Below are 25,181 nucleotides of genomic sequence, written 5' to 3'. Positions count from 1 at the left end.
GGGTTGTGAGCTCTGGCCTCGAAGTTTGAATTCCAACTCTGTGTCTGCTAACTCTGTGACCTCGGCAAGTTAGCCTCTCTCAGCCTCAATTCCCTCATCTAGAAAACGGGAGGAAATGGGAGTACTGTCTTTTGAAGTTGTGGGAGGATAAATAAAGTTACAATAGGTAACATGCTTAGTACAGTATTGTCACCCCACAGAAAGACACGAGAGAAAATGATCTCTAACTATGTTGTGTTTACTCTGGAACGATAAATGACTGTGGCTCGGAATGTGCCGAATGACAGGCCGCCAGGGCAATGGTGAGGGAAGGCGAAAGGGAAGCTTTCACTGGAAAGAAAAGGGGAGGCTCACAGAAACTGCTTGGAAACAGAATTCACTGGTTCTGGAGGCTCAAAGCCAGAGTTGTCAGTTCATTGGTGGAGATGCTGTTACTGGGCACGTGTATTTTTTGAGGGCATCTTATCTGAATTGCTGCAGTCCTAATGGATGTCTAGTGATAAACCTTGTCAGCTAATCTCCCTGGCGAAGGCTGTGCCCCTTCCCCCTTTTCCCTCAGCCTGCTCGAGGTCTAGCTCCCGGGTAAAACAAAAGCCTAAGTGTCAGCGATTTGGGAGCCTGAGTCTTCCCCACACCTGGAAAACACCTCGCCTCCAACTGGCATTGGCAGGACTGAGTCCGCAGGACCAGGGGCTGTGCCCAGGGGTTCCACCTCTCTTCTCTCTGACCTCCTGCTTTGCCCCACCACAGGGCACTGGTGCCAGCAGGGGACAGGGCGGGTCCGCTCATTTCCGTCTTCCTGCTGAAGAGGGACTTTGGCATGAAGATGCCGAAGGATGTGTGAAGGATGTGAAGCTGTTTTCTGTGGGGTTTGCAGAAAGTCCTTGGAAACAGCTCTCATCGCAGACATGTAAACATGAGCTCTGCTCTTTCATGCATTCCCAGCCCTAATTTGTCGGGGTCTGGCAAAACTGATTTCATCTTGGTATCTGCAACATCCACAGTGCTTGGAAACATGACAAATACTTAATGAACAGTAGTAGTAATAGCAGTTACTTAAAAACTGCTTACTTTATTCCTAAGCAGCCTGCAGGCATTAACATTCTAAGCCTCAGAATACTATGTGAGGTCAGAACTCTTATTATTTCTACTATACATGAGGAAACAAAGGCAAAGAGAAGTTTAGTGACTCGTCCAAGGTCACACAGCAAGTAAGTGGCAGGGCCAGGGTTTAAATCCAGACAAGCTGGCTCCGGAGTCTGCCTTGAAGCCCCCGTAAAGACCAGACATTGTAATCATTGTCGCAATAATACCATGTTCTGGGCACTCCATGTTAGCGATGATCTTAGAGGCGAAGAGAATTGGGATTTCTCTTTAGGGAAAATGGGCTTTCTGAGGTTGAGAAGCTCTGGGTGATGGGAGGGAGAAATGAACTACAATGCTTAAACCCGGGATGGTGACTGGCTAGACAGTGAGTAACTGGGGCCATTTCTTAGTAGCCCAAGTGGCTTTAGAGCAGCCCACAAGCTGTGGACCTGTGGAGCGTCGGCCTGGCCCCGGGGAGCAGGGGAACGAGGCCAGGCTGCCTCTGCCCTTCCCCTGTCTTGTCTTGGAGTGGGACATTGAAACTCAACACCCTGCAGGGCCCCAGCGTCCCAGCCATCACCTCCCTGTGGCCGGCAGTGGTGGAGTCTGAGTGAGGGGAGGAAATGGAGCTACCTGTGGCCGGCAGCGGTGGAGTCTGAGTGAGGGGAGGAAATGGAGCTACCTGTGGCCGGCAGCAGTGGAGTCTGAGTGAGGGGAGGAAATGGAGCTAGATGCCCCGAAGCTCATGAAATCTCTGCCGCTGACAACATCTATGAGGCTTAAGGTTTGTAGAGTTGACATGTTGCTGGTGCCACTGGAGTTAATCCCCAGGAAGAGAGAAACAAGTCTACCTTGCTCAGGGAGGTCGTGTATGCTGTGCTGGAAAGCTGCCTGGAGTGACAGGGACGTTGGCATGGAACCACAGAGAGGAAAGATGCAGGGGCAGGGCCACCAGGCATATGGCTTTGCCGCGGCCCGTGGTCCTTTATGGTTTCTGGTGGTGAGTGGAGAGTCAGGTCCCCGTGGGTGCTGAGCCAGCCCCTGGCAAGCAGCATCTGTGCAGAGCGGAGACCAGTCCTTGTAGGCACCGAGAACTTCCAACCACATGCGTGGAAGTGGGTCTGGTCATGGGAGAGCGCAAAGCAGGAAACAGCTCTGGTTTTGCCACAACAGTCTCCCAGCCATGCGATGTCGAATGTTCACTGTGCAAACACTGCACTGCCTGGTGGCTCCCTCAGGATCAGGGGGGAGCAGGTGAAGGGATATAAGGGTCTGAGACAATCATACTTACTTAGTGGGGAGTCTAACCTGGTGGCAGAGCCGCTGAATGGCAGAAGCCCCAGCAGGGTTTTATTTTTCTGGAATGAAGGTGGTCTGTGGGTTCTTCAGCAGGGCCGCCATACTGCATGGCTCCTGCGTTCAGCATTTCGTAGGCCTTCATGTGCCTGGTGCCCCTTGGGGGTCCTGCCACCCTGTGGCCCAGCAGGGTCCCCTCCTGGCTGGGGGCTCCCACTACCCCACTCCCTGGCATAGGCAGTGCTCCTTCCTGATAGCCCCTGTTCTAACGGACCTTCTGTACGTGGGCTCTTTCTGCTGCGGCCACGTGCCCCATAGGTGGTCCTCCTAGGAAGGCTCCTTTCCAAGAGGATGCAAGGCCAACAACCTTCCTTGGGGTCAGCCCACAGGAAAAAAATGCCATTTGCCCTGCCAAACCCATGTGAGTAACTTCACATCAAAGGGGCTTATAAGAAACCTGTGCTAGGTACCCAGAAGAAGCCGTGCAGCAGGGCATAGGAACAGAAACCCCAGGGCCCTCCTGATCCCGGCAGTGCCAGGGACCTCAGCAGTGGGGTGTGGGGACACCCCCAGTGCTCTGTCCCCAGCAGGTCTCAGCCACGCCCCACTGGCCATCCGCTTTCCCTCCTGCCACCTACTCTCTGTTCATCTTCTCCTCCAGCTTCTGCTCACTCAGCTGCTTCTCCCTCTCACCTGGGCTGCCTGTGGCTGACATGGCCTCATCAGCATCTTAATACTTAGTGGCCTTTCACCCACAGCACCGACTGCTCCCTACGATGGCCTAGTGCTCCTGGAGTTTCCTCATTCATACGCTTTACAGTGCAGATTGCCAAGATCCAGGGTAGCACCTGTGGACTGGGCTGCCGAGGCTCAGCCTCCCTTAAGTCATGCGCCTGTTTCCTGTCCGGAAGGGCTGAGGGGTGGGCAGTGCTGGCAGTAGGGTCACCAAAGGTAGCCCTTGTTTTGCCAAAGGGCTGCCCTCCCTGGGAGCTCTGGGAAGGGCTGACATCTAACTGACCTATGTGGTGGCCACTCCTTGGCCCTCAGTTCCTTGCTCTGTCCACTACCCCATGTTTCTGTTCCTGAGGGGGAGGGGGTTCCACAAATCCCACCCTGGGTGGGCTGCTATTCCCTGACTGCTGCAGCCCAGAACCCTGACCCCAAAGACAGAGGTGGACAAAGGCTGTGTGGTCCCCAGAGGGTGTCTCGGAATGCCTGGCAGCGGTCGGTGTCGGCACCGCCAAGTGCCAGGAGAGCGGTGAGGGGTGTCGGCAGCCCGGTGCAGCACAGCAGCTCCAGGCATAGGGGAGGGAATGTGGGAAGGACTCTGGAGTTTGATTTTTCTCTCCAGCAGGAGGCCTCTGCCTGCTGGCAGCTCACCGTGAGGGTCCTGGAGGCGCGGAACCTGCGCAGGGCTGACCTGTGTGAGTAACCGTCCTGTGCGCTCTGGCGGGAGCAGGGAGGACCGGATCCCATGGGAAGGGCCAAGATGAGCACCCTGGGGCTGTGCTGGGTCACCTGTGGTGACCGCCAGGGTCTTGATAGGAAACTGGCGTGGCCCGTGGAGAGGGGTGTGAGGAATCCTCCCTCATGGAGCCTTCCTTAACCTTGGCAGTGAGTGAGGCCGACCCTTACGTGATCCTACAGCTGTCGACCGTGCCTGGAATGAAGTTTAAGACCAAGACGCTCACCGACACCAGTCATCCTGTGTGGAATGAGGCCTTCCATTTCCTTATCCAAAGTCAGGTCAAGGTGAAGGCCGGGGACTCCCGGCCACTTCCCTGTGAGCAGGCCGGACCCCCATGCGAGGGTTCCTGGGGTCGAGCATGCTTCCTCCAGGGCTGTCAAAGAAACTGTTAGGAGAAGGGGGTCTCTGTGGCCTGGCCCATCTGTGCTGTGTGCAAGGAAATGTATGAAAGCATGAACATGGTCCTTTCACCAACTGACGGTGGGACTGACTCCCGCAAGCTGGGTTCCTCTCGAAGCCTAGCTATGAAACAGAGACAGTAAGAGCCCCCTCCTGACTGGGTCGTGCTGTGGGGTGAGATGAGACTGTGTGTGGAAGACCGTGGAAGGTCACCAGCACATACCTTAGGGTGCAGCTCAGGGAGCCAGAGAAGCCAAGGAGAGAGACAGAGACACAGACAGAGAGAGAGAAAGAGAGAATTCTTTGACAGACTTTTATGTGTTTTGTTTTGTTTTGTTTTTGTTTTTGTTTTGAGACGGAGTTTGCTCTTATTGCCCAGGCTGGAGTTGAATGGCACAATCTCAGCTCACCGCAACCTCCGCCTCCCAGGTTCAAGGGATTCTCCTGCCTCAGCCTCCCGAGTAACCGGGATTATAGGCACCCATCACCATGTCCAGCTAATTTTTTTGTGTTTTTAGTAGAGATGGGGTTTCACCACGTTGGCCAGGCTGGTCTCGAACTCTTGACATCAGGTGATCCACCCACCTCAGCCTCCCAAAGTGCTGGGATAACAGGCATGAGCCACCATGTCCAGCTCAGAATTTTATGTTTGATAAAAACAAAAATTAGAAGGAGGAAATTTGAAATTTAATAAGATTTCCTTATATTTAAGTTTTACAGTTTTTTTTTTTTTTGAAGTGCAGAAGAGTGGGGGCATAATAATCTTCTCTGGCTCTAGACATCAAGTAAGGGCTCAACAGAGGTGAGCTACTCTCGCTATGAGCAGGTAAAATGCTAAGTCGCTGTTCCTGGTTCCTAGAATGTTCTGGAACTTAGCATCTATGATGAGGACTCAATCACGGAGGATGACATCTGCTTCAAGGTTCTCTATGATATCTCAGAAGTCCTCCCTGGCAAGCTGCTCCGGAAAACCTTCTCCCAGAGTCCCCAGGTGGGTGGGGAAGTCCCCGTGGGCCGCACTTCTTCTGACTCCAAGCTGAGGAAGTTGCTGTTTCTCCCACCTGTTGGGAGACTGCTGAGGTGAACTCATTCACAGAAAATCTAAACCCCTTCCAGAAATATTTGCATTTTAATAAGCAAGGAGAAGGCTTCACTTTACAGTTAACAGGCTAAATCACCCAGTGGAGGAATTTTAGCCACCGGTGGCAGGAAGTCTTTGGGAGGTGGAGAACTTCCTAACACCCCTCAAAACACAGCTTAGCATCCATCACTCCTGCTGGTGGTGCCAAGGCCTGCTTTGTGAAGGCCTTACGTGCCTTCCTGCTGCAGCCTGGGGGTGGGGATGGCAGAGTTCGGGGGTCTGGGCCCTCCTCAAGAAAAACAAATGGGTCCTGCACATCATGCCTCCTTTGGCTGTGCTCCTTGTCTTCCCCTTCAGTCTTGCCCAGAGTTGTGGGACCTCCAAGGGAGGGAGACCTGTTCTCTGCAGACTTACTAGCCACGGGCAATGTGGGCAGGTAGCCTCAGTTTCCTCATCTGTAAATTGGAGATAATTGTACTAACGTGCCTCCCTTAGAGACTGCTTGAGAGGATGAGATGACACCTGTAAAAGAACTGTGTCAACTCTGAAGAAATAGGTATGTGCTTGCTCATCCTCTCTAATTTCAGGGAGAGGAGGAGCTGGATGTGGAGTTCCTGATGGAAGAAACGTGAGTAATGTCACACAGTCCAGGGAGTGTCTTGGGACTCAGGCTCTGTCTGAGGAAATGGCCCTGACCTAGATCTCCCTGTGGTCAGTCTGCCTGACTGGCCCTCATCTCCTACCTCTGCCAGAGAGGTTGGGTGTGGGGTGGGGCTTCTCAGGGAAATGCAGAGGAAGGCCGATGTTTTCAGTGCCTGCTCTCTCCCCTCCCGTCTCTTCCTGCAAAGCATCTCCCCTTCCCTCTGAACCTTATCCAGGACCTACAGAGCCCTCAGCATCACCCAGGCAGACCCCACATGGGCGGGAGGGGGAGGTCAATGCAAGAAGCGTTTGCCTTTGTATGGTTTGATTTTTCCAGGTCGGATCGCCCAGAAAACCTCATCACCAACAAAGTCCTTGTGGTAAGCGCTTTCCCCAGGCTTAGGGGAGGGGCCCCAGAGCAGCTGCCTGGGGTGTGGACCAGCAGGGACAAGGAAGGGGCAGGGCTTCGTGGTAAAACCACCCCTAGCGTTCCAGCCAGGTGGTCACCTGGGGCTGTGGGTCTTGCAGGGGCCTGGAGCTAAGGGGCGCATAGAGAGAGGGGAGGCAGGGCTCTGCCGAGAGGAGGTTCTGGCCCACAGCTGTTGGGGGTGCTTCCGGAAGGCGTTTAGTCACCTGCGGTGAACTCATAGTTTTAGGGACTGACTGAGCGCTTCCCTGGGAAGTGGTGAAGAAATCAGGCAGGCCAGGCCCACCTTCTGGTTGTTCATGTTGAGGTCACCGAGGTTCAGAGGGAGCTCCCAGGGCGGTGTGCTGCCGACCTCGGAGACCCGATCCTAGAGATCGGATCCGGGGCTCAGGCAGTTCCTACTGGGGACGGGGAGAGTCCCCGTCAGCGCTCCTGACCGCGGGCTCGCGAAGCTGCAGTGAACAGAAATGGCCGCAAGGGGGCGAGCGGGCGACGCGCTAGAAGCTTTTATCACAGTGTCCCAGATCAGCCACACGGTATCCCAGACCAGCAGCACAGACCTGGGAGCAGGCGGGTCCAGGGTCACGTGCGAAGGCACCTAGAGCCCCAGCATTTAAGCTCCCAGGGGCTGTTTGATGGGCGGGTATTACTTTTAAAAATACACATGAAAATAAAGTCAAGCCAATGGCACTGCCTCTTAGGAGGTGATGGAGACACGCAGCGGGTGGGCAAATTCAGTGATTGTGTGGAGCGTGGGTGGCGGGCATCCGCTGGTATGCTTCACAGATCGCACACAGACTCCCTTGGCAAGGCCACGGGGGCCTGGCCTTGTCGGTGTCCCCAGTTAGGCCACAGACGACAGCCAGGAGATGTTCGGAGTGTTTCTCCGGCACCCAGTCCACCCTCCTGTGGACGGGCGGCTCACTTAGATTATTTGGAGTTGTGGTAGAATATCTCCTCCAGCTCCAAGCCACAGGGAAACAAGAGAAGAAAGAGCTATATCTGAGGATTGGGCACTCTAGGAGGTTTCGGGAGTTTGGCAATGCCAGGAGAGCTGGTGGGGAGATATGGAGCCGGGCCCGCCTGGCTGCTGGGGAGCATCAGTTTCAGCAGCGGCAGAGGATCGGCCATGGGGTCAAGGGCCTCTGCAGCCAAACTCATCCTGAGCCCACACAACTCCTTGTGTGTGTGGTGGATTTGAGACAGTGGGGCTCAGAGGGTTGAAGTTGAGGGGACCTCAGCTTACCCTGCAGAGGCCCCCGTCCATGATGTGGTCTTCCCTAGGCCCGAGAGCTGTCATGCCTGGATGTGCATCTGGACAGCGCAGGTAGCACCGCTGTGGTTGCAGGTGAGACCGGCTTGGAACCAGGCCTGGACTCTGCCTGGATGTGGGGGTGAGGAGGATTGCTGGGAAGCCTGCACAGGGCGGGAGGCCAGCAGCAGGATAGAGCATGCCTCTCCCTTCTCACCAACATGGCACAGAGGCCCATGGGTCTCCTTTGGGCAGGAGGGTCCCCTGACCTGGGGGAGAGCATGTTGCAGAAGGCAGGTGTCTGGGGCAGGGAGGTTGTGGGCCCCGTGGACTGGGAAGGGCCCTTTTCAGAATGCCATTGACGATGGCCCAGGCTCCCAGGCATCCTCTGAGTCCAAGTGGTGGTGCTGCTGTTCCAGGTCCGAGCTGGGGTTCTGGGCTCTTGTTCTCATGCTAACCTGCCCGCTCTCTCCCTAGATCAGGACAAGTTGGAGCTGGAGCTGGAGTTGAAGGGGTCCTATGAGGACACACAGACATCCTCCCTGGGCACAGCCTCTGCCTTCCGCTTCCACTACATGGCAGCCCTAGAGACAGAGCTGAGTGGGTGCCTGAGGGTAGGTCTTGGCTCTAGACCTCATTTGTAATCCCCAGGCTTGGGCAGCTCCAGCTGCTGCAGGCCCCTCCCTGCTCTCCCTGCCCACCAGGGCCAAGGCCCCTGTGGCCTTGTCAGCCTCCCTAGTTAGGTACCTCACCCTTGGCAGACATGGAGGACCACCAGGGGCCAGAGTGGTCATGGGGTTGCTGTACCATATCAATCTTTGAATCCTCCAGCAGCCCCTCCAGTGATACCCTTAGAATAAGACATGACGGGCTGGGCTCAGTGGCTCAAGCCTGTAATCCCAGCATTTTGGGAGGCCAAGACGAGCGGATCACGAGGTCAGGAGATCGAGACCATCCTGGCTAACCCGGTGAAAACCCGTCTCTACTAAAAAATACAAAAAAACTAGCCGGGCGAGGTGGCAGGCGCCTGTAGTCCCAGCTACTCAGGAAGCTGAGGCAGGAGAATGGCGTAAACCTGGGAGGCGGAGCTTGCAGTGAGCTGAGATCCAGCCACTGCACTCCAGCCTGGGCGGCAGAGCGAGACTCCGTCTCAAAAAAAAAAAAAAAAAAAAAAAGGAATAAGACATGACATCTGTGCCCACAAGGCCCTGCACAGCCTGGCACTCGCCCACCTCTGCTGCCTCATTTTGTTCCACACTCCCCCTATGCACAGTGTGCCAGCCATCCTTGTCTCCTCTGTCATTTCCAACATGCCAGGTGCTCTCCTGTCCCCCACTGGCTCCTTCCAAGACTGCCTCCTCCTCCTCCTCCTCCTCCTCAACATCTTAGCTCAAATGCTGCCTCTTCAGAGGGTCCTCCTTGACCCCCACCTCAAATAAACCCCACGCACTCCACCTTCGGTTGCATTAGAAACTGTCATATCACACCACTTATTTCCTTCACGACATTTACTAACATCAGTTCATTACCCATGTCTTTATAAATTTACACATGCTATTCAGTGAGAACAATGCCTTTGTACTACATAAATGGTAGCTCTTATAATTTTATAGTTATGATACTTATCAATATTATACTTACGATACTTATCAATATTATAATATTCTGTATTATCAGGGAGAGACTGTGTCTGTCTGGATTACAGTCTAGATACTCAGTAGGGATTTGTTGAATGAATGAATGATGCTTTCCCTCCAGAGCTCCACAAGCAATGTCTGGAATGGGGACAACTCAGCTCAGCACCTCACTGTGCCCCTGAGGCCTTTGATCGGGAAGGAGGTGACCATGGATGTTCCTGCTCAAGATGTAAGTGGCCTCAACTGGATGGGAAATGACAGTAAGAATGAAGATAAGGCTGGGCTCGGTGGCTTAAGCCTGTAATCCCAGCACTTTGGGAGGCCGAGCCAGGCGGATCACCTGAGGTCAGGAGTTCGAGAACAGCCTGGCCAACATGGGGAAATTCTGTCTCTACTAAAAATGCAAAAATTAGCTGGGCATGGTGGCACATACCTGTAATCCCAGCTACTCTGGAGGCTGAGGCAGGAGAATCGCTTGAACCCAGGAGGCGGAGGTTGCGGTGAGTCAAGATCGCACTACTGCACTCCAGCCTGAGCAACAAGAGCGAAACTCCATCTTAAAAAAAAAAAAAAAAAGAAGAAGAAGATGAAGGGGACCAAGGCCCCAGGGGATACCCATGTGCTGCTTAGGGTCTAGGAGGGTCTCAGCAGGGTGTCTGGCTTTGATTTCAGGTCCCAGGAGTGAGGCTGCAGCTCAAGGCAGAGGGCTGGTAAGGGACATTCACATCTGTGGGGACAGTGAGAGGCGGGCATGCAGGAGGGGAGGGCTGTGGACAAGGGTGGTCCTTGAGATTGGAGGAGGGGCTTCTTTGGCAGCTCGCTGTGGGCTTGGCCAGCCGGTGGCTGAGCTCTGCAGGTGTCCCCTGACCCCTGGATCCTCCATTGACACAGCTCCAAGGAGCTGGCCGTGCACCTGGGCTTCAATCTGTGTGCAGAGGAGCAGGCCTTCCTGAGCAGGAGGAAGCAGGTGGTGGCCAAGGCCCTGAAGCAGGCCCTGCAGCTGGACGGAGACCTGCAGGAGGACGAGGTCTGGGGGCGCAGGGAGATGTGTGTGCAGATATCCTGGACTGGCCATAAGGGAGTACCTGATTCCTATGCCTCTCCAGAAACTCCAGTCAGTGGAGAGTGGGCATATGTGGGGAGACATGGGAGCGTGGGTGGGCTTTGGGGATCTAACTCCCTTGGGAGCTCCATCCTGGGCTGAGAGCCGTTGCTTCCAGAAGAAGGCTGGACCTAGCTCTGACCCTGACTCTATCAGGCCTCAACCATGTGGGCCCTGGAGACAGGGAGCGGGCAGGGCTTTGGGTGAGACAGGAGGCAGCTGGCCCCTTTCCTTGTTAATCCAGCCTGTGTCTATATGTGGTCCAGGTACCCATTGTGGGCATCATGGCCACAGGAGGAGGTGCCCGGGCCATGACCTCACTCTACGGCCACCTGTTGGCCCTGCAGAAGCTGGGCCTGCTGGACTGTGTGACCTACTTCAGTGGCGTCTCAGGCTCTACGTGGTGAGGATTCTGGGGGACTGGACGGCAGAGATGATCAGGGGCCATAGCGGGGCAGAGTGGACACCAGAGGGACCCTCTGTATGGGGAGGCCAAGTAGGTGTGAGCAGTGTGATCTGATAGGAGCCAAGCAGCTTTCCCACAAGGGAGGAAACAGATGTTTACAGAAGCCCTGCCGTGAGCAAGGTGGTGCAGGAGGTGTGTTCCGGATGTTACTGAAGGGCTGTGAGGTAGCTGGCTCAGATGCAGCTGGGTCTGAGTCCCGGCAGCACCACTTACTGGCTGGCTGACCCTGAGCAACTTATCTCCTCCGATTCTCAGTTGACGCAGCTCCAAACAGGGGCAATCATGGCACATACCACGTGGGACTGGGGTCGGAGGATCACCCAAGTAAAGCACTTAACTTAATGCCCGGCACAGCCAGGAGTTCCTAACTGGTAGCTCTTTTTATCGTTCATTGTTATTATTTCATTTAATCTTCACCACACTTGAGGTAGATTCCCTTATTGTCCATTTAAGACTGTGTAGACATTGAGGTCGAAATGCTATTTTTACCTAAAGATAGCATGACCTCCCTACGCCCTCATCCTGCAGCATGATAAGGTGCAGCATCCCACTGTTAGAGATTCGTTCCTTTGAGTCTTATTGAAATGTGACTTTAAGGAGTAAAAGAAGAGGAAACTCCTCAGAGGAGTTTAGGTGACAGCTGTTGACAAGCACAGTGTGAAAAGGCTTCAGGACAGAACCATGAAGATGGGAGTGGGGTCCAGAACTGGGCTGTCCAGTACAGTAAGCCACTATGGTAGCCAGTAGCCACATGTGGTTATTGACCACTTGAAATGCAGCCAGTCCACATTGAGGTGTGTTATAAATAGACAGTGAAGGCCGAGAGCTGTGGCTCACGCCTGTAATCCCAGCACTTTGGGAGTCTGAGGCGGGCAGATCACGAGGTCAGGAGATTGAGACCATCCTGGCTACCACAGTGAAACCCCGTCTCTACTAAAAATACAAAAAGTAGCCAGCCATGGCGGTGGGTGCCTGTAGTCCCAGCTGCTGGGGAGGCTGAGGCAGGAGAATGGCGTGAACCCAGGTGGCGGAGCTTGCAGTGAGCTGAGATTGCCCCACTGCACTCCAGCCTTGGCGACAGAGCAAGAGTCCGTCTCAAAAAAAAAAAAAAACACACACAGTGAATTTGGAAGACTTAGTTTGAAAACAAAAATAGAAATTACATCAGTAACTGTATTGATTACATGTTGAAATGATAATTTTTGAATCTAGCGATTAAATAAAATATTAAAATTAATTTTACAGGCTTGTATATCTTTTTAATGTGGTTACTAGGAAATTTTAAGTTTCGCGCGTGGCAAACATTGTATTAATATTGGACAGCGCCGGTCTAGAAGGAGAGACCGCCCTGAGACCCGCTTCCCAGATCGGCCCAGCCTTGGCGGCAGAAGCCACGCGTCAGGAGAAGCTGCAGGGTGGGAAGGAGGGCTTGCAGCGCCCCATGCTGGGCCTCGGGCTCCTACTGTTCTGTCCCCTCGTTCTCCCAGGACAATGGCCCACCTGTACGGGGACCCTGAGTGGTCGCAGAAGGACCTGGAGGGACCTATCAGACACGCCCGGGAGCACCTGGCCAAGAGCAAGCTGGAGGTCTTTTCCCCAGAGCGCCTGGGGAGTTACCGCCGGGAGCTGGAGCTGCGGGCTGAGCAGGGCCACCCCACATCTTTTGTGGATCTGTGGGCGCTAGTGCTGGAGTCCATGCTGCACGGCCAGGTAGGGCGGCTGAGCACGTGGGGAGAAGTGTGTGTGCACCGCGGGGGCAAAGGCAGAGCGCCCAAGCAGCTGACATGCGATGCGCATTTCCTGCAGCGTGGAAGACCCTGTGTTTTAGTGTCTGCCTGACTTTGGAATTCTGCCTTTCTGAGTTAGCAGATTCTTTAATTAACTGCTATAAAACAGAAATTTCTGGATCTCCCAAAAGCTGGGAATGAGTCAGTATCAAAGTCAGTCAGGCAAACAAAGCTTTTGTTTTGAGTGGGTAAGATTGCTAGAACCATTTTTATTTATCCTGCAATATGAAATGTACTGTTCTTCTTCATCTTCAGGGTGGTGTTAAAAGCACAAACTCTGGAACCAGATTGCCTGAGTTCTAACCCCACTACCTCTTACTAGCTGTGTGTCCTTAGGCAAGTTATTTAACTTCTCTGTATGTCCGTTTTCTGATCTGTACAATGGGGATAACAACGGTTCTTAAGTTATAGAGCTGTTCGGAATACTCAGTGATACCTCAGCATAGAATAAGCATGAAGTGTCAGCTATTTTTCTTTATTCTAACAGCATCAAGACAAAACTAAACATTCATTTTTTTAAAAAAATTACAGTGCTCCTTGAGGGAAAGCTTAGTAAGTTAACTGCTGAACTTTACACTGATACAATTATTAAAATCAGCTATTTTTTCACACTATTGTTTTACTGCACATAACTATCTGAACAAAGTTTCAAAAGCATTTGAAACAATGAAAAGACAAAATATAAGGAAAAGATTAGTAGCAGAAGGACTCATCTTTATCTTTGGGTCAGGAGTTTGATCAAGTATGATTATCATGGGAGGGGAGGAAGAAAAATTGGTTAATGGGTATAAAAATAAATTTTTATAGAAGGAATTTAAAAAGAATGATTATCGTGTAAACTAACCAAAAATGAATTTGCCTTGAATTTTTTTCTTTAAATATTTTTCTTACCGGTTAAGTACAACACTGCTTAGAAACTACCATCCTCATTTTTTGTATTAGCTATAAATATTTATTATGCAAATCTCAATCTTTACTTATTATGAAACTCTTCACACCTAAGACATTGAATAAACCATAATGACATAATGAATATGCATGACCTTACCAACCAGCCTATGAAATGAAATGTTACAGATACAGTTAAAGCCCTTTGTATTCCCTCCCCAGTCTTATTTCCCTCCTGCCCCCAGGGGCAAACACCATCCTGAATTTAGGTTTATCATCATGTTGCAGAGCAAGGGAGCCTCAAAACTGGGGTTCCACCCATGGAGGTTCTTGGCTTCCCCCAGGAAGAAATTCAAGGGCTAGCTGGTGGTAGAAAAACAGCTTTATCAAGGGCACAGTGTTACAGCTCTGTGACTGCTCCTGCAGAGCAGGGCACCCATCAGCAGTGTGTCCAGAGCAGCAGCTCAGGGGCAGTTCCACAGTCACATTTATACCCATTTTTAATTACATGCAAATTAAGGAGTAGGTTATTCAGAAATTTCTAGAAAAAGGGTGGTAACTTCTGGGTTGTTGCCGGGGAATGAGTAAACTATCATGATACTGGTGAGCATGTCTTATGGAGAGGTGCTTTCAGCCTTTCCCTGTTTCAGCCAGTCTCCAATCTGGTTCCAGAGTTGAGCCCCGCCTCCTATCTCATTCCTGTCTCAGAGATTAGACCCTCCTCCTTAATCTTAACAGGGCTGCAGAAGGGTGAAAATCTGTCTTCTGTAACTGCTTCCTGCTTATGTTATGGGCGTAGGCCCTGGCCAAGCACCAGAGGAGTAAAAATCTCTGGATACCCGATCTAAGGGGCCCATAGGCAGAACACTTTCATTCTCCTGGTCAGTAAGCAAGATGGATTGGAAGCCTTGTACCAGCATTGACTTTACCTGGAACTACTGTAATCTAAAAGACACAAACTTTACTAAGAGGTTAATCAAGCAAGGGCCAAAGATTAGTCATAAAAAGATAGCTCTCAAAGGTTCTAGGAGAGGTAAGAACAAGGTGAGACTTGGGAAGGCATTTTTGATTATGTAACCAGGGCACTGATCCCAACTATATCTGTTGATATGATGTATCACATTTATTGATTTGTGTATGTTGAACTATCCTTGCATTCCTGGGATGGATTCCACTTGATCAATGGTGAATAATCTTTTCGATATGTTGCTGAATTTGGTATGATAGTTTTTTGTCGAGAACTTTTGCATCTATATTCATCAGGGGTCTTGGCCTGTAGGTTTCTTTTTTTGTTTGTGTCCTTATCTGGCTTAGGTATCAATGTAGTCCTGGCCTTGGATAATGACTTTAGAAGTATTCCCTCCTCTTGAATTTTTTCGAATAGTTTGAGTAGAATTGGTATTAGTTCTTTAAATGTTTGGTGGAATTCAGCAGTGAAGCCATCAGGTCCTTGACTTACCTTTAATGGGTGACATTTTATTACTGGTTCAATCTCATTGCTTGTTATTGGTCTGTTCAGCTTTTCTATTTCTTCATGGTTCAATCTTGGTAGGTTGAATGTGTCCAGGAATTTATCTATTTCTTCCAGGTTTTCCAGTTCACAAATTTTAACATATATATCCTTAAGAAAAATATGATACTATTTGCATGAACAATTTTGTACAAGTCTCCTTGTACACCTGCATTAGAGATTCTCTAAGCCTCCAAGATACATACCCAGTAGTTAAATTGTTGGGCCACTGGGTTTGTGCACCTTCAACTTTCCTACCTATTGCCAAACCATTCTCCAAAGGAGTTGTGTTAATTCACACTCCCACTACCAGTGTATAATAGTTGCTTTTTCTCTATATCTTGGGCAGACTTTTAAATTTTTGTTTAACTATGGGGTGTGAAAGGAACATTTATCATTTAGCATTTCTTTGAATTTTAGTTAGACAGTATGTTTTTAAGTATATTTATCATTTGGGCTTCCTCTTCCATGAATTACCTATTCAAACCCCTTTCCATTTTCCTGTTTAATTTGACTTTTTCATTTTTTTTTGCAGGAATTCTTTATATATTTTTGATGTGAACCCTCATCAGTTCTAATGGTTTTAATGCATAAGTTCAGTATAATCTAATTTATCATTCTCCTTTATGGTTTGTATTTTGGGGAGTCTTCCTTTTCCCTCCGCCAAAGTTATAAAATATCTTTCTATACATTCTTATAAAATTTTTAAAAGATTTATTTCTTATTAATAGGACTTTAATCTACCCAGAATTTATCTCCAGGTATCATGTGGCTAGGGATCCAACTTTGCTTTTTCTCACATTAATAACAAATTTTCCCAGTCTCATCTACTGAATTTTTTCTCCACTGATCTGCATTGCTAGTTTTGTCATATATCAGGTTTCATATATTTTTCGTATATTTATATTCCCGGGACTCTTCCTGAGTGCCCTATTCTGTTCCAACAGGACAGATTCTCTATCCCTATGCCAATAGCACACTGACTAAAGTTTTGTGATAAATCTTGGTATCTGATAGGCCAAGTTACCAGTCCACTTGAATTCTTCTTCAGTATTCTCTTGGTTGTACTTGCCCCTTTGCTGTTTCTTTCCTTCCTTCCTTCCTTCCTTCCTTCCTTCCTTCCTTCCTTCCTTCCTTCCTTCCTTCCCTCCCCTCCCCTCCCCTCCCCTCCCCTCCCCTCCCCTCCCCTCCCTCCCTCCTTCCCTCTCCCTCCCTCCCTTCCTTCTTTTCCTCAGAGTCTTGCTCTGTCACCCAGGCTGGAGTGCAGTGGCACAATCTCGGCTCACTGCAACCTCTTTCTCCTGGGTTCAAGTGATTCTTGTGCCTCAGCCTTCCACGCACCTGGGACTACAGGCATACACCACCATGCCCGGCGAATTTTTGTATTTTTAGTAGAGATGGTTTTTCACCACTTTGCCCAGGCTGCCCTTCAACTCCTGGCCTTGAGTGATCCACCTGTTTCAGCCTCCCAAAGTGCTGAGATTACAGGTGTGAGCCATTACACCTGGCCTGCTGTTCTAATTATATGATAGAATCACCTAGTCATGTTTTGTGACAAATGTTTTTGGGATTTTTATTGAAATGGCATTGAATTTATAAAGCCAACATAATTACTAGAAATATTTTCGTTTTATCACTATGTGCTATGTAGTCTTTGGATCTACTGTTTAAGTTCATATTCAGTTTTGATGATGTCATGTTTTATTAACTGACTTTCCTGCTGGGTGGCAGCAGTTAGTTACTATAGAATGGGAGAAGCTTGTTTTAACAGTTCCCTTTACAAGGTGCTAGAAAATGCAGTTTGATTCTAGGCTATACAGCAGACTTTTATTTAATTACCATTGGATCCTCCAGTAATGACTTAATGCATGGTTTTGTGTGTAAGCTTTATAAACATTTTTAGAAGACAATTTTTTAATTGTTCACAAAAATAGAAATGCTTGTGGTATTATTAGATACCTATATATTCTTAAAAATGAACCTGAACAACATAGTGAGACCCCGTCTCTACAAAAAATTTAAAAATTAGCTGGGCGTGGTGGCACACACCTATAGTCCCAGCTACTCAGGAGGCTAATGCGGGAGGATTGCTTGAACATGGGAGGTTGAGGCTGCAGTGAGCTGTAATCATGCCACTGCATTCCAGCCTGGGCTTTAGAGTGAGACTCTGTCTCAAAAAAAAGCACCTATGCTATTTTTAAAATTTTGTCCCAATAGGAAAGGTTTTCAATTTATTATTTTTTTTCTTCTGTTTATCATACCTTACCTCTTAAAGCCAACATTCATTGTAGACTTTATAAAATAATGTTTTATTCAGGCAATTTTAGTGTCTATTTCTAATTTTTTAAAGATGTTAGATAAAAACAGGTATTTATTACCTCTATAATGTAATAATCTAAAGTACCAAAAGTCACTTTACAATGTCAGAAAATATAACTCCATTTATGACAAATCACAATTTCATTAATATTAATGAATATCATACCCTGAAATTTTGCTCAGAATGACTTTATTAGCCTACATACATCTTTAATAATGATTAGGTTTTTATAAAAACCCATTCATAAAATACACTAGCTATAATCAGTGCTTCTCAAACTCTCATCTCTTTGAAACTTTTTTCTTCAGTCTTTTGCTGGCAAGTACCGAACTGCTTAGAAGCTGCTCATCATTCCTCAAGGAGAAACTCAGAGTAGTTCTCTTATCCTTTCCTGAGTTAAGAGCTGACACACTTGCCTTCCATTTAGTCTGCATTGCCAGTACTGCACCAAGCTCCAGTGTTTCCCATGGGACCCTCAAATCATCAGAACGGTGTTCTGCAGGGTTGGGGTTACTCGCTTGGAAACTGGGGGGTTAGAGACTGAGAGTCCTGCCGCAGCTTACTGGTGAGCCATTAGACATACTGGGTGCGTGCTGTTTCAGTAGATGCAGGGGTGTGCTGATCTTTTTCCAGAACTTTCCCTAGGGCATAAATTGCACAACTGTAGTAAAAGGACACATTTTCCCTCATCATATGTATCAAAAGAGCAACAGAGTTTCTAAATAAAAAGATTTTGAGAAGGGATCATGTACACACATTTGTACCTAAGGACTGACTTGTCCATACACCACCACCATCCATGGCAGGGGATTGAGCCCTGTTTAGAGATTTCCTGCAAATTCCCTATAACTCATACTGGGGACCATTGAAGAATGGGGTGGAAAAACGACTGGTTGACACATGAGTGTTCTTGTCAGGGACAGATGAGCTGCCAGCGAGGAGGACACACACACTGGGTGTGTTGGGTTTTGCCATGGATGTGGGAGAGGGACCCTCCTTGAGTGGGCTGGGTAGGAATCCTCACACCTGGCTGGCCATCAAGATCATCTGCAGGTTTTTAAAAGGCAAACTCCAAAGTGACTTCTGACAGGCTGATTCTCAGTGGAGACCCAGAGGTCCACATGCTTCACATGCTCTCACATGTACACATTCACTGAGTCAATCTGATGATAAGGGCTGCTGTGGCAGGTTGGGAGCCTCTAGAACTAGACACTCTTCAGCTTGGAGAGCCCAAAGGAAGGATGACATATTCGTGGTACATGTACTGCCCAGTAGAAACAGCCCAGGGCTGAAGGCATCAACCTCAGCTCTGGCGGCAGAATCCTTCCCAAGGTGATGCTCCCGGCAGGCAACACCATTAGCCTTGCTGGTGCTTGGGAAGAACTCCATTTGCAACTCTAGTTCAGCATAGAATGAGGTCTTTCTGTTCCCCCACAATTCAGGGAGGCTCTGTGGAGGCTCCCCCAAAAGGCAAGCTATAGTCGTTGCCATCAAAGAACTTGGGCCATGGATGGTGGTGCCTCATGCCTGTAATCCCAGCACTTTGAGAGGCCAAGGCAGATGGATTGCTTGAGCTCAGGAATTTGAGACCAGCCTGGGCAACATGGTGTAACTCCATCTTTACAAAAAATACAAAAATTAGCCAAATGTAACTTGTAGTCCCAGCTACTCTACTCAGGAGGCTGAGGTGGGAGGATCACTTGGGCCTGGGAGGCGGAGGTTGCAGTGAGCCAAGATTGCACCACTGCACTCCAGCCTGGGTGAGAGAGTGAAACCCTATCTCAAAATAAGATAAAACAAAGACAGAGCTTGGAGCTCTGTTGAAGAGGAAATTAAGAACAGAAGGCAAGAATAAACAACGGGGTACAACCTCATGCTGTGCAAAGCCAGAAATAAGAGGGACAATGGGGGGTGGGGTAAGGATGTAAGGAAAGCATTCGGGAGGGGCTGAAACTTGAACTGCATTAAGGAGAAGCTAGAAGAGGAGGCAATCCATCCCTGGCATAGGCTTCGGTATATGCTAAAAGGGCATTGCTGTGTCCTTTCTGCAAAGCAATACATGTATATGTGCATGTGTCCTTGTGTCTGTGTGTCAGTATCCACACCCACTTCACCCTTAAACCCACGAAGATGGGCCTGGAAGCACTGCTGGCATTGTAGTCCCTGTGAATGGCCCTTGCTGGAGATTGACAGTACACAGCCTGCATGCTCTGTCCAGCGACCCTGCATCTAGGGCTGGTCGGAACATGGGGGCACGAGTGGGAACTGACCCACATATGGTCCCCAGATCCCATGGGAGGAGGTGCCTCCTCACCCCCAGCCTGGTCCCCCATCCTGCCCCTGTCCTGGTGGAGCCGCTGCCTCCAGGACACTCCCAGCCTCACTTAGGCCCTGATGCCCTCTGGCCCCAGGTGATGGATCAGAAGCTGTCAGGACAGAGAGCCGCCCTGGAACGGGGTCAGAACCCTCTGCCCCTCTACCTGAGCCTCAATGTCAAAGAGAACAATCTGGAGACGCTGGACTTCAAGGGTACAGTTCTACCCACTCCCCCTTCCTCATACTCCACCCTCCAAATCCTCTGCACCCCGAGAGTCCCCAGAGAATTCACGCTGGAAGCTCCGCACAGATTGCCCAACCTTCCTGAGTCCTGAGGGACTCGGGGCCGCTCTCTGTGTTTGGCAGTGGGGAGTGCTTGAGGGTGTGGACCAAGGCCTGGGAAGGGTGTGGTCAGCCCAAGAGTGCACGTTGCTCACATCTGCTGCATTGGCGTCAGGCACAGCGGGGCTTGGGCCTGCTGGGGGCAGGGGCAGTATCTTTGGCCAGAGCTGGGGCTTCCGTAATCCACTCCCCTCACACTCCTGCCTCTCCCTCCCACCCCATTAGAGTGGGTTGAGTTCTCCCCCTATGAGGTCGGGTTCCTGAAGTACGGAGCCTTCGTCCCTCCTGAGCTCTTCGGCTCCAAGTTCTTCATGGGACGGCTGATGAGGAGGATCCCGGAGCCCCGGATCTGCTTTCTGGAAGGTGAGAGTGGTGGCTCTGAAGGCCCTGGGCAGCCCTGGGCCAGGCGTCTGAATGGACATGGGTCCTGTAGCTCAGGTGGGGTAGAACCTCAGGATGAGGGGGAGGGGTAGGTGGCGGGGGGCGGTACATGGTAGGGGCAGCCCTCTCCCCACTCCCATTTTCCATCAGCACCCGAGGGTGGGGCCGCTGGCTGGGGCCTGAGGCTGACCTCTCTTGGGGTTCCCTCAGCCATCTGGAGCAACGTTTTCTCCCTGAACCTGCTGGACGCCTGGTATGACCTCACCAGCTCTGGGGAGTCCTGGAAACAGCACATCAAGGACAAGACCAGGAGCTTAGGTGGGAAGGGTGGGGGCACTGAGGGGGCTGGGATGATGCTGTTCCTTCAGACTCTGCTTGCGGTGTGCGGCGTCTGAGGGGAAGAAGTGAGGGGAAGAAGGGTCCAATGTCTGTTTCTCTGGCTTCAGAGAAGGAGCCCCTGACCTCCTTGGAGACTTGCTCGTGGCTGGAGGCCTCGTGGCTGCAGCCGGGCACGGCGCTGGCCCAGGCATTTAAAGGCTTCCTGACCGGCAGGCCCCTCCACCAGCGCAGCCCCAACTTCCTCCAGGGCCTCCAGCTACACCAGGACTACTGCAGCCACAAGGGCTTCTCCACCTGGGCAGGTCGGGGCCGCGGCCAGGGGTCCTTAGGTCACAAGGTTGGGCCTCTGGGTGGTGTGGCAGGGACTGGCCGAAGCCTAGGAGGTCAGCATCCATTTCTGGGGTATGGGCTGGAGAAGATCCCCTTGGAAGGTCCTGGGGAAGGACTGGTGGCATTCAGGGAGTGACCCAGAGGAGAGAAGGGGACATGGATGACCTGTGGCAGGGTGGTGGCCTCTGACCATCCTGCAATTCCTACCAGACTGCCAGCTTGACTCCACGCCCAGCCAGCTGACTCCCCAGGAGCCCCAGCTCTGCCTGGTGGACGCTGGCTACTTCATCAACACCAGCTGTCCCTCCATGTTCCGGCCGGGCCGCAGGCTGGACCTCATCCTCTCCTTCGACTACTCTCTATCTGCGCCCTTTGAGGTACGCTGGTCACCCCAGGGGAACCCCTCTGCCCAGCCAGGCCAAGCTCCAGAGGCAAATAGCAGGGCCACTGACCTACTGCCCCACACCGCCTGGGTCCCGAAGGGAAGGAGGGGTGTCAGGCCTTGATCTGCTGGCTCCTGCCAGGGTCCTCAGGTGGGAAGGGCTGTGGTGGTACAGGGGCCTTGGGCTCCCAGGCCAGGTGAACAGGGAGGGAACTCCCCACACCTCCAAAGAACAGCTGGACAGAGCTGAGAGGAGACCCTAGCATCTCCATGTCCATCCCCCAGACCTCCCCTGAGACGCCGTGCAAATGCAGGTCCCCTCCCGGCTCTGGGATTTGAACAATCCAGCAATAGCAATCCAGAGTTGGAGTTTGGGGGGTTGGGGGTGGGTCTGTACCCCACCTAGAGATTTTAACCAAGCAACATTGCAGGCCACCAGAGTCCTTGGACTCCCCCTGGGTCTCCCTCCGAGTCACTCTGCAGCTTGGCCTGACCACAGACAGGACAGAGCCAGGCCGCTGTCTCGACACAGGCAGCTGGTGTGTGCTGGAACTGGCCCAGCACTGACCTGGGACGGGCTGGTTCTCTCCGGGCCACCTTCTCCCCACCAGGCACTGCAGCAGACAGAGCTGTACTGCCGGGCCCGGGGGCTGCCCTTCCCCCGGGTGGAACCCAGCCCTCAGGACCACCAGCAGCCAAGGGAGTGCCACCTCTTCTCAGACCCCGCCTGCCCCGAGGCCCCGATCCTGCTGCATTTCCCGCTGGTCAATGCCTCCTTCAAGGACCACTCAGCCCCCGGTGAGGCATCCCCTCGCAAGCACCCAGGCTGCCTGGCCCCTCAGAGGCCTGCCCTGGGCCCCCTGCCGCCCAGCAGAGGGAAGGGAAGTGAGTCTGCCCGGAGAAGGCTTCAGGACAGGCCCATCCAGGCCCACCCAGACCTTAGAGCCCACCCTGGCCTCCTTGCTGATGCCCTCATCCCTGCAGGCCCTCTGTTGGCAGGGTCACTATGCAGTGGTCCCCTTTGTCATGACGCCGGGCTCCTGCGGCCCTTCCATCTGCCCTAGTGCCCCCAGCTGCCCGGGGCTCCTCTGCTTTCCTGCTCTGTGGGAAACTCAGTCGGCCTCTCCATCATCCTTCCCCAGCCCAGGCTGGGCCCCTTCTCAAGGAGATGGGCCTCTCCTCAGGGGCTCCCGAAATGTAAACCCCCATCATATTCCTTCCTATCCTCTCTTCTCACCAACTGGTCAGAATTTTATTTCCTTCTGGTGGGAAAAACTCATTGCCGTCTTTGTGCGATATTCCCAGCTTTCCGGTTCCCACCATCATTCTAGATCTCCCAGCTTTCCTCTGAACATGCTCAGCCCACATCTGAGAATTCTAAAGAACCTTCATGTCTCAGCAAGTTCTCGCTGCCCCCTTGCTTCCACTGTGAGTCCTAAGAATCCGTTCACAAACCCAGTTGACTTCCTTCTTCTGGCTATTTCCACCTTGCCTCGAAGCAATGTACAGACATGTGGGGCTGCCAGAATAGCCTAAGGAGTGTCATGCTGCAAGGCAACGAAATATGAAATTGTATTTTCTACCACCAAATAGTATCCTTCCAAAGAGCACCCTGCCACCCACACTTACATCCCTGGGCAAAGGACACAGAGAGCTGGGAGGAAAGCAGGGGCTCCTCCAGTGGGGGCAGCCCTCCCTGTGCGCTGCTGCCAGGCTGTGGAGACCCCAGCGTTCTGCTCCTGACACCCCTCTCACCCCTGGGCAGGTGTCCAGCGCAGCCCCGCAGAGCTCCAGGCTGGCCAAGTGAATCTCACCGGGGCTACCTCCCCCTATGCCCTGTCCAACATGACCTACAAGGAGGAAGACTTTGAGCGCCTGCTACGGCTCAGTGACTACAACGTGCAGACCAGCCAGGGTGCCATCCTGCAGGCCCTGAGGACCGCACTGAAGCACCGGGCCCTAGAGGCGAGACCTCCAGGGGCACAGACCTGAGGCTGCTCAGAGCCCCCAGGACCCTGAGGGCCACAATCTGACCCTCCAGGGCCTGCGGGCATAACCTGATCTGCAGCTGAGCTCAGCCACAGGCCTTCCCGGCTGGAGTTCTGGGCACTCCCAGGCCTGGGTGGCCTCTGCAGCTGGTCTCACTGCCCAGAGGGAACTGCATCCAGTGCAGAGTTCTCCCTTACGTTCATGGCTGGCTTGAGAAGAGTAGAAAATAACTTCGCCAGGCCAGTGTGTGGAACAGCTGGTCCAACCAGGCAGACTTTCACACCACAATTACTTCCATGCCTGAGAAGAATAGATTTGAGGTGCAAGCTGGAGGCGGCAGATCAGGAGTAGGGAGAGGAAGGACAGGGGATGCCTGACCTGACAGGTGGCTTCAGGTCTCAGGAATCACAAGACATCCTGAACACATTGCCTCCCCGTCTTCTTCCTGCTCCTCCTCCTCCTCCTCCTCTCCTTGTCCTTCTCCTCTTTCTCCTCCTGCTTTCAGTATGCAAGTCTAGTACTTGTTTAAATTTATTCCTAAATATTTTATTCTTGTTTATAAGTGGAGTTATTTTCTTAATTTCATTTTAGATTATTCATTGCTATTTTATAGAAATACAATGGATTTTTAAATATTGATCTTGTATTCCACAGTCTTGCTGAAGTTGTTTACCGGCTCTAGTACTTTTGCAGATTTCTTAAAATTTTCTGTAGACAGATCATGCCATCTTCAAATAGAGATGGTTTTACTTCTTCCTTTCTGATCCGAATGCCTTTTATTTATTTTTCCCAATTGCCCTGACCAGTACAATGATGAATACACGTTTCAAGAGCAGACATCTTGTCTTGTTCCTGACACTGAGAGGAGAGCATACGTCTCTAACCATTTAGTGTGATTTTAACTGTGGGTTTTTCTTAGACATCCTATATCAGGTTGAGAAAGTTCTCTTTTATTTCTAGTTTATTGAGTGTTTTATGATGAAAGGGCGTTAGGTTTTGTCAACTGATTTTTCTGTGTCTATGGGCATGATCATGTGGTTTTGTCTTGTATTTTATTAATGTACTCTATTGCATTAATTGGTTTTTGGATATTAAACCAACTTTGCATTCCTGGGGCAGTTTCCATTTGATTATGGTATATAACCCCCTTTTTTTTTTTGAGATAGAATCTCATCATACTCTGTCACCCAGGCTGAGTTCAATGGTGCAATCATGGCTCACTGCATCCTCAACTTCCTAGGCTCAAGTGATCCTTCCACTTCAGCCTCCCAAGTAGCTGGGACTACAGGCATGTAACACCATACTTGGCTAAATTTGAAAAAAATTTTTTTGTAGCGATGAGGTCTCACCAAGTTGCCCAGGCTGGTCTTGAACTCGTGAACTCAAGCAGTCCTCTTGCCTCAGCCTCCCAAAGTGCTGGGATTACAGGCATGAGCCACAACAGCCAGCTGCTGGCACATTTCTTACCTTCCTCATGCAAGGGTGCGGGCACGTGTGTGTGTGCATGCTTGCGCACGCACACACACACACACACACACACACACACACACACACACACACCTGGCCCCAGGAGCTTCGGGACAGATCTTGGCTCAGGGACTGCCCTTATCTGATGTCCTCTCTCAGCTTCCTTCCCTGTGCCTCTTCTGCATTTGGCTTTATTTTGATTCTTCACTTTTTCCATTTTATCACAGACTTTGATTTTTTTTTAACAATGATAATGGGAATTGACTGGCCGTTG

The 25,181-nt window shown here is 51.1% G+C and overlaps 1 protein-coding gene across 1 annotated transcript; it reads left to right on the top strand.

Moving 5' to 3' along the window:
- Window positions 1–1,999: 1,999 nt before the first annotated feature.
- PLA2G4D (phospholipase A2 group IVD) lies at window positions 2,000–24,553 on the top strand. The gene is made up of 20 exons (XM_065547579.2): window positions 2,000–2,086; window positions 3,605–3,806; window positions 3,998–4,134; window positions 5,109–5,240; window positions 5,918–5,958; window positions 6,310–6,352; window positions 7,684–7,747; window positions 8,129–8,265; window positions 9,410–9,517; window positions 9,961–9,998; window positions 10,180–10,315; window positions 10,657–10,793; window positions 12,344–12,566; window positions 19,773–19,890; window positions 20,245–20,382; window positions 20,611–20,718; window positions 20,847–21,041; window positions 21,280–21,446; window positions 22,063–22,249; window positions 23,217–24,553. Exons 1-20 carry the CDS (start codon window positions 2,000–2,002, stop codon window positions 23,441–23,443), a joined length of 2,625 nt encoding a protein of 874 aa, XP_065403651.1. The 3' UTR covers window positions 23,444–24,553.
- The last annotated feature ends 628 nt before the right edge of the window (window positions 24,554–25,181 follow it).

This window comes from Macaca fascicularis, chromosome 7, assembly GCF_037993035.2.
Source record: "Macaca fascicularis isolate 582-1 chromosome 7, T2T-MFA8v1.1".
In the NCBI taxonomy this organism is placed as follows: Eukaryota; Metazoa; Chordata; class Mammalia; order Primates; family Cercopithecidae; genus Macaca; species Macaca fascicularis.
Note: the sequence above shows the minus strand (reverse complement) of the source record. Positions and strands in the feature narration are given on the sequence as shown.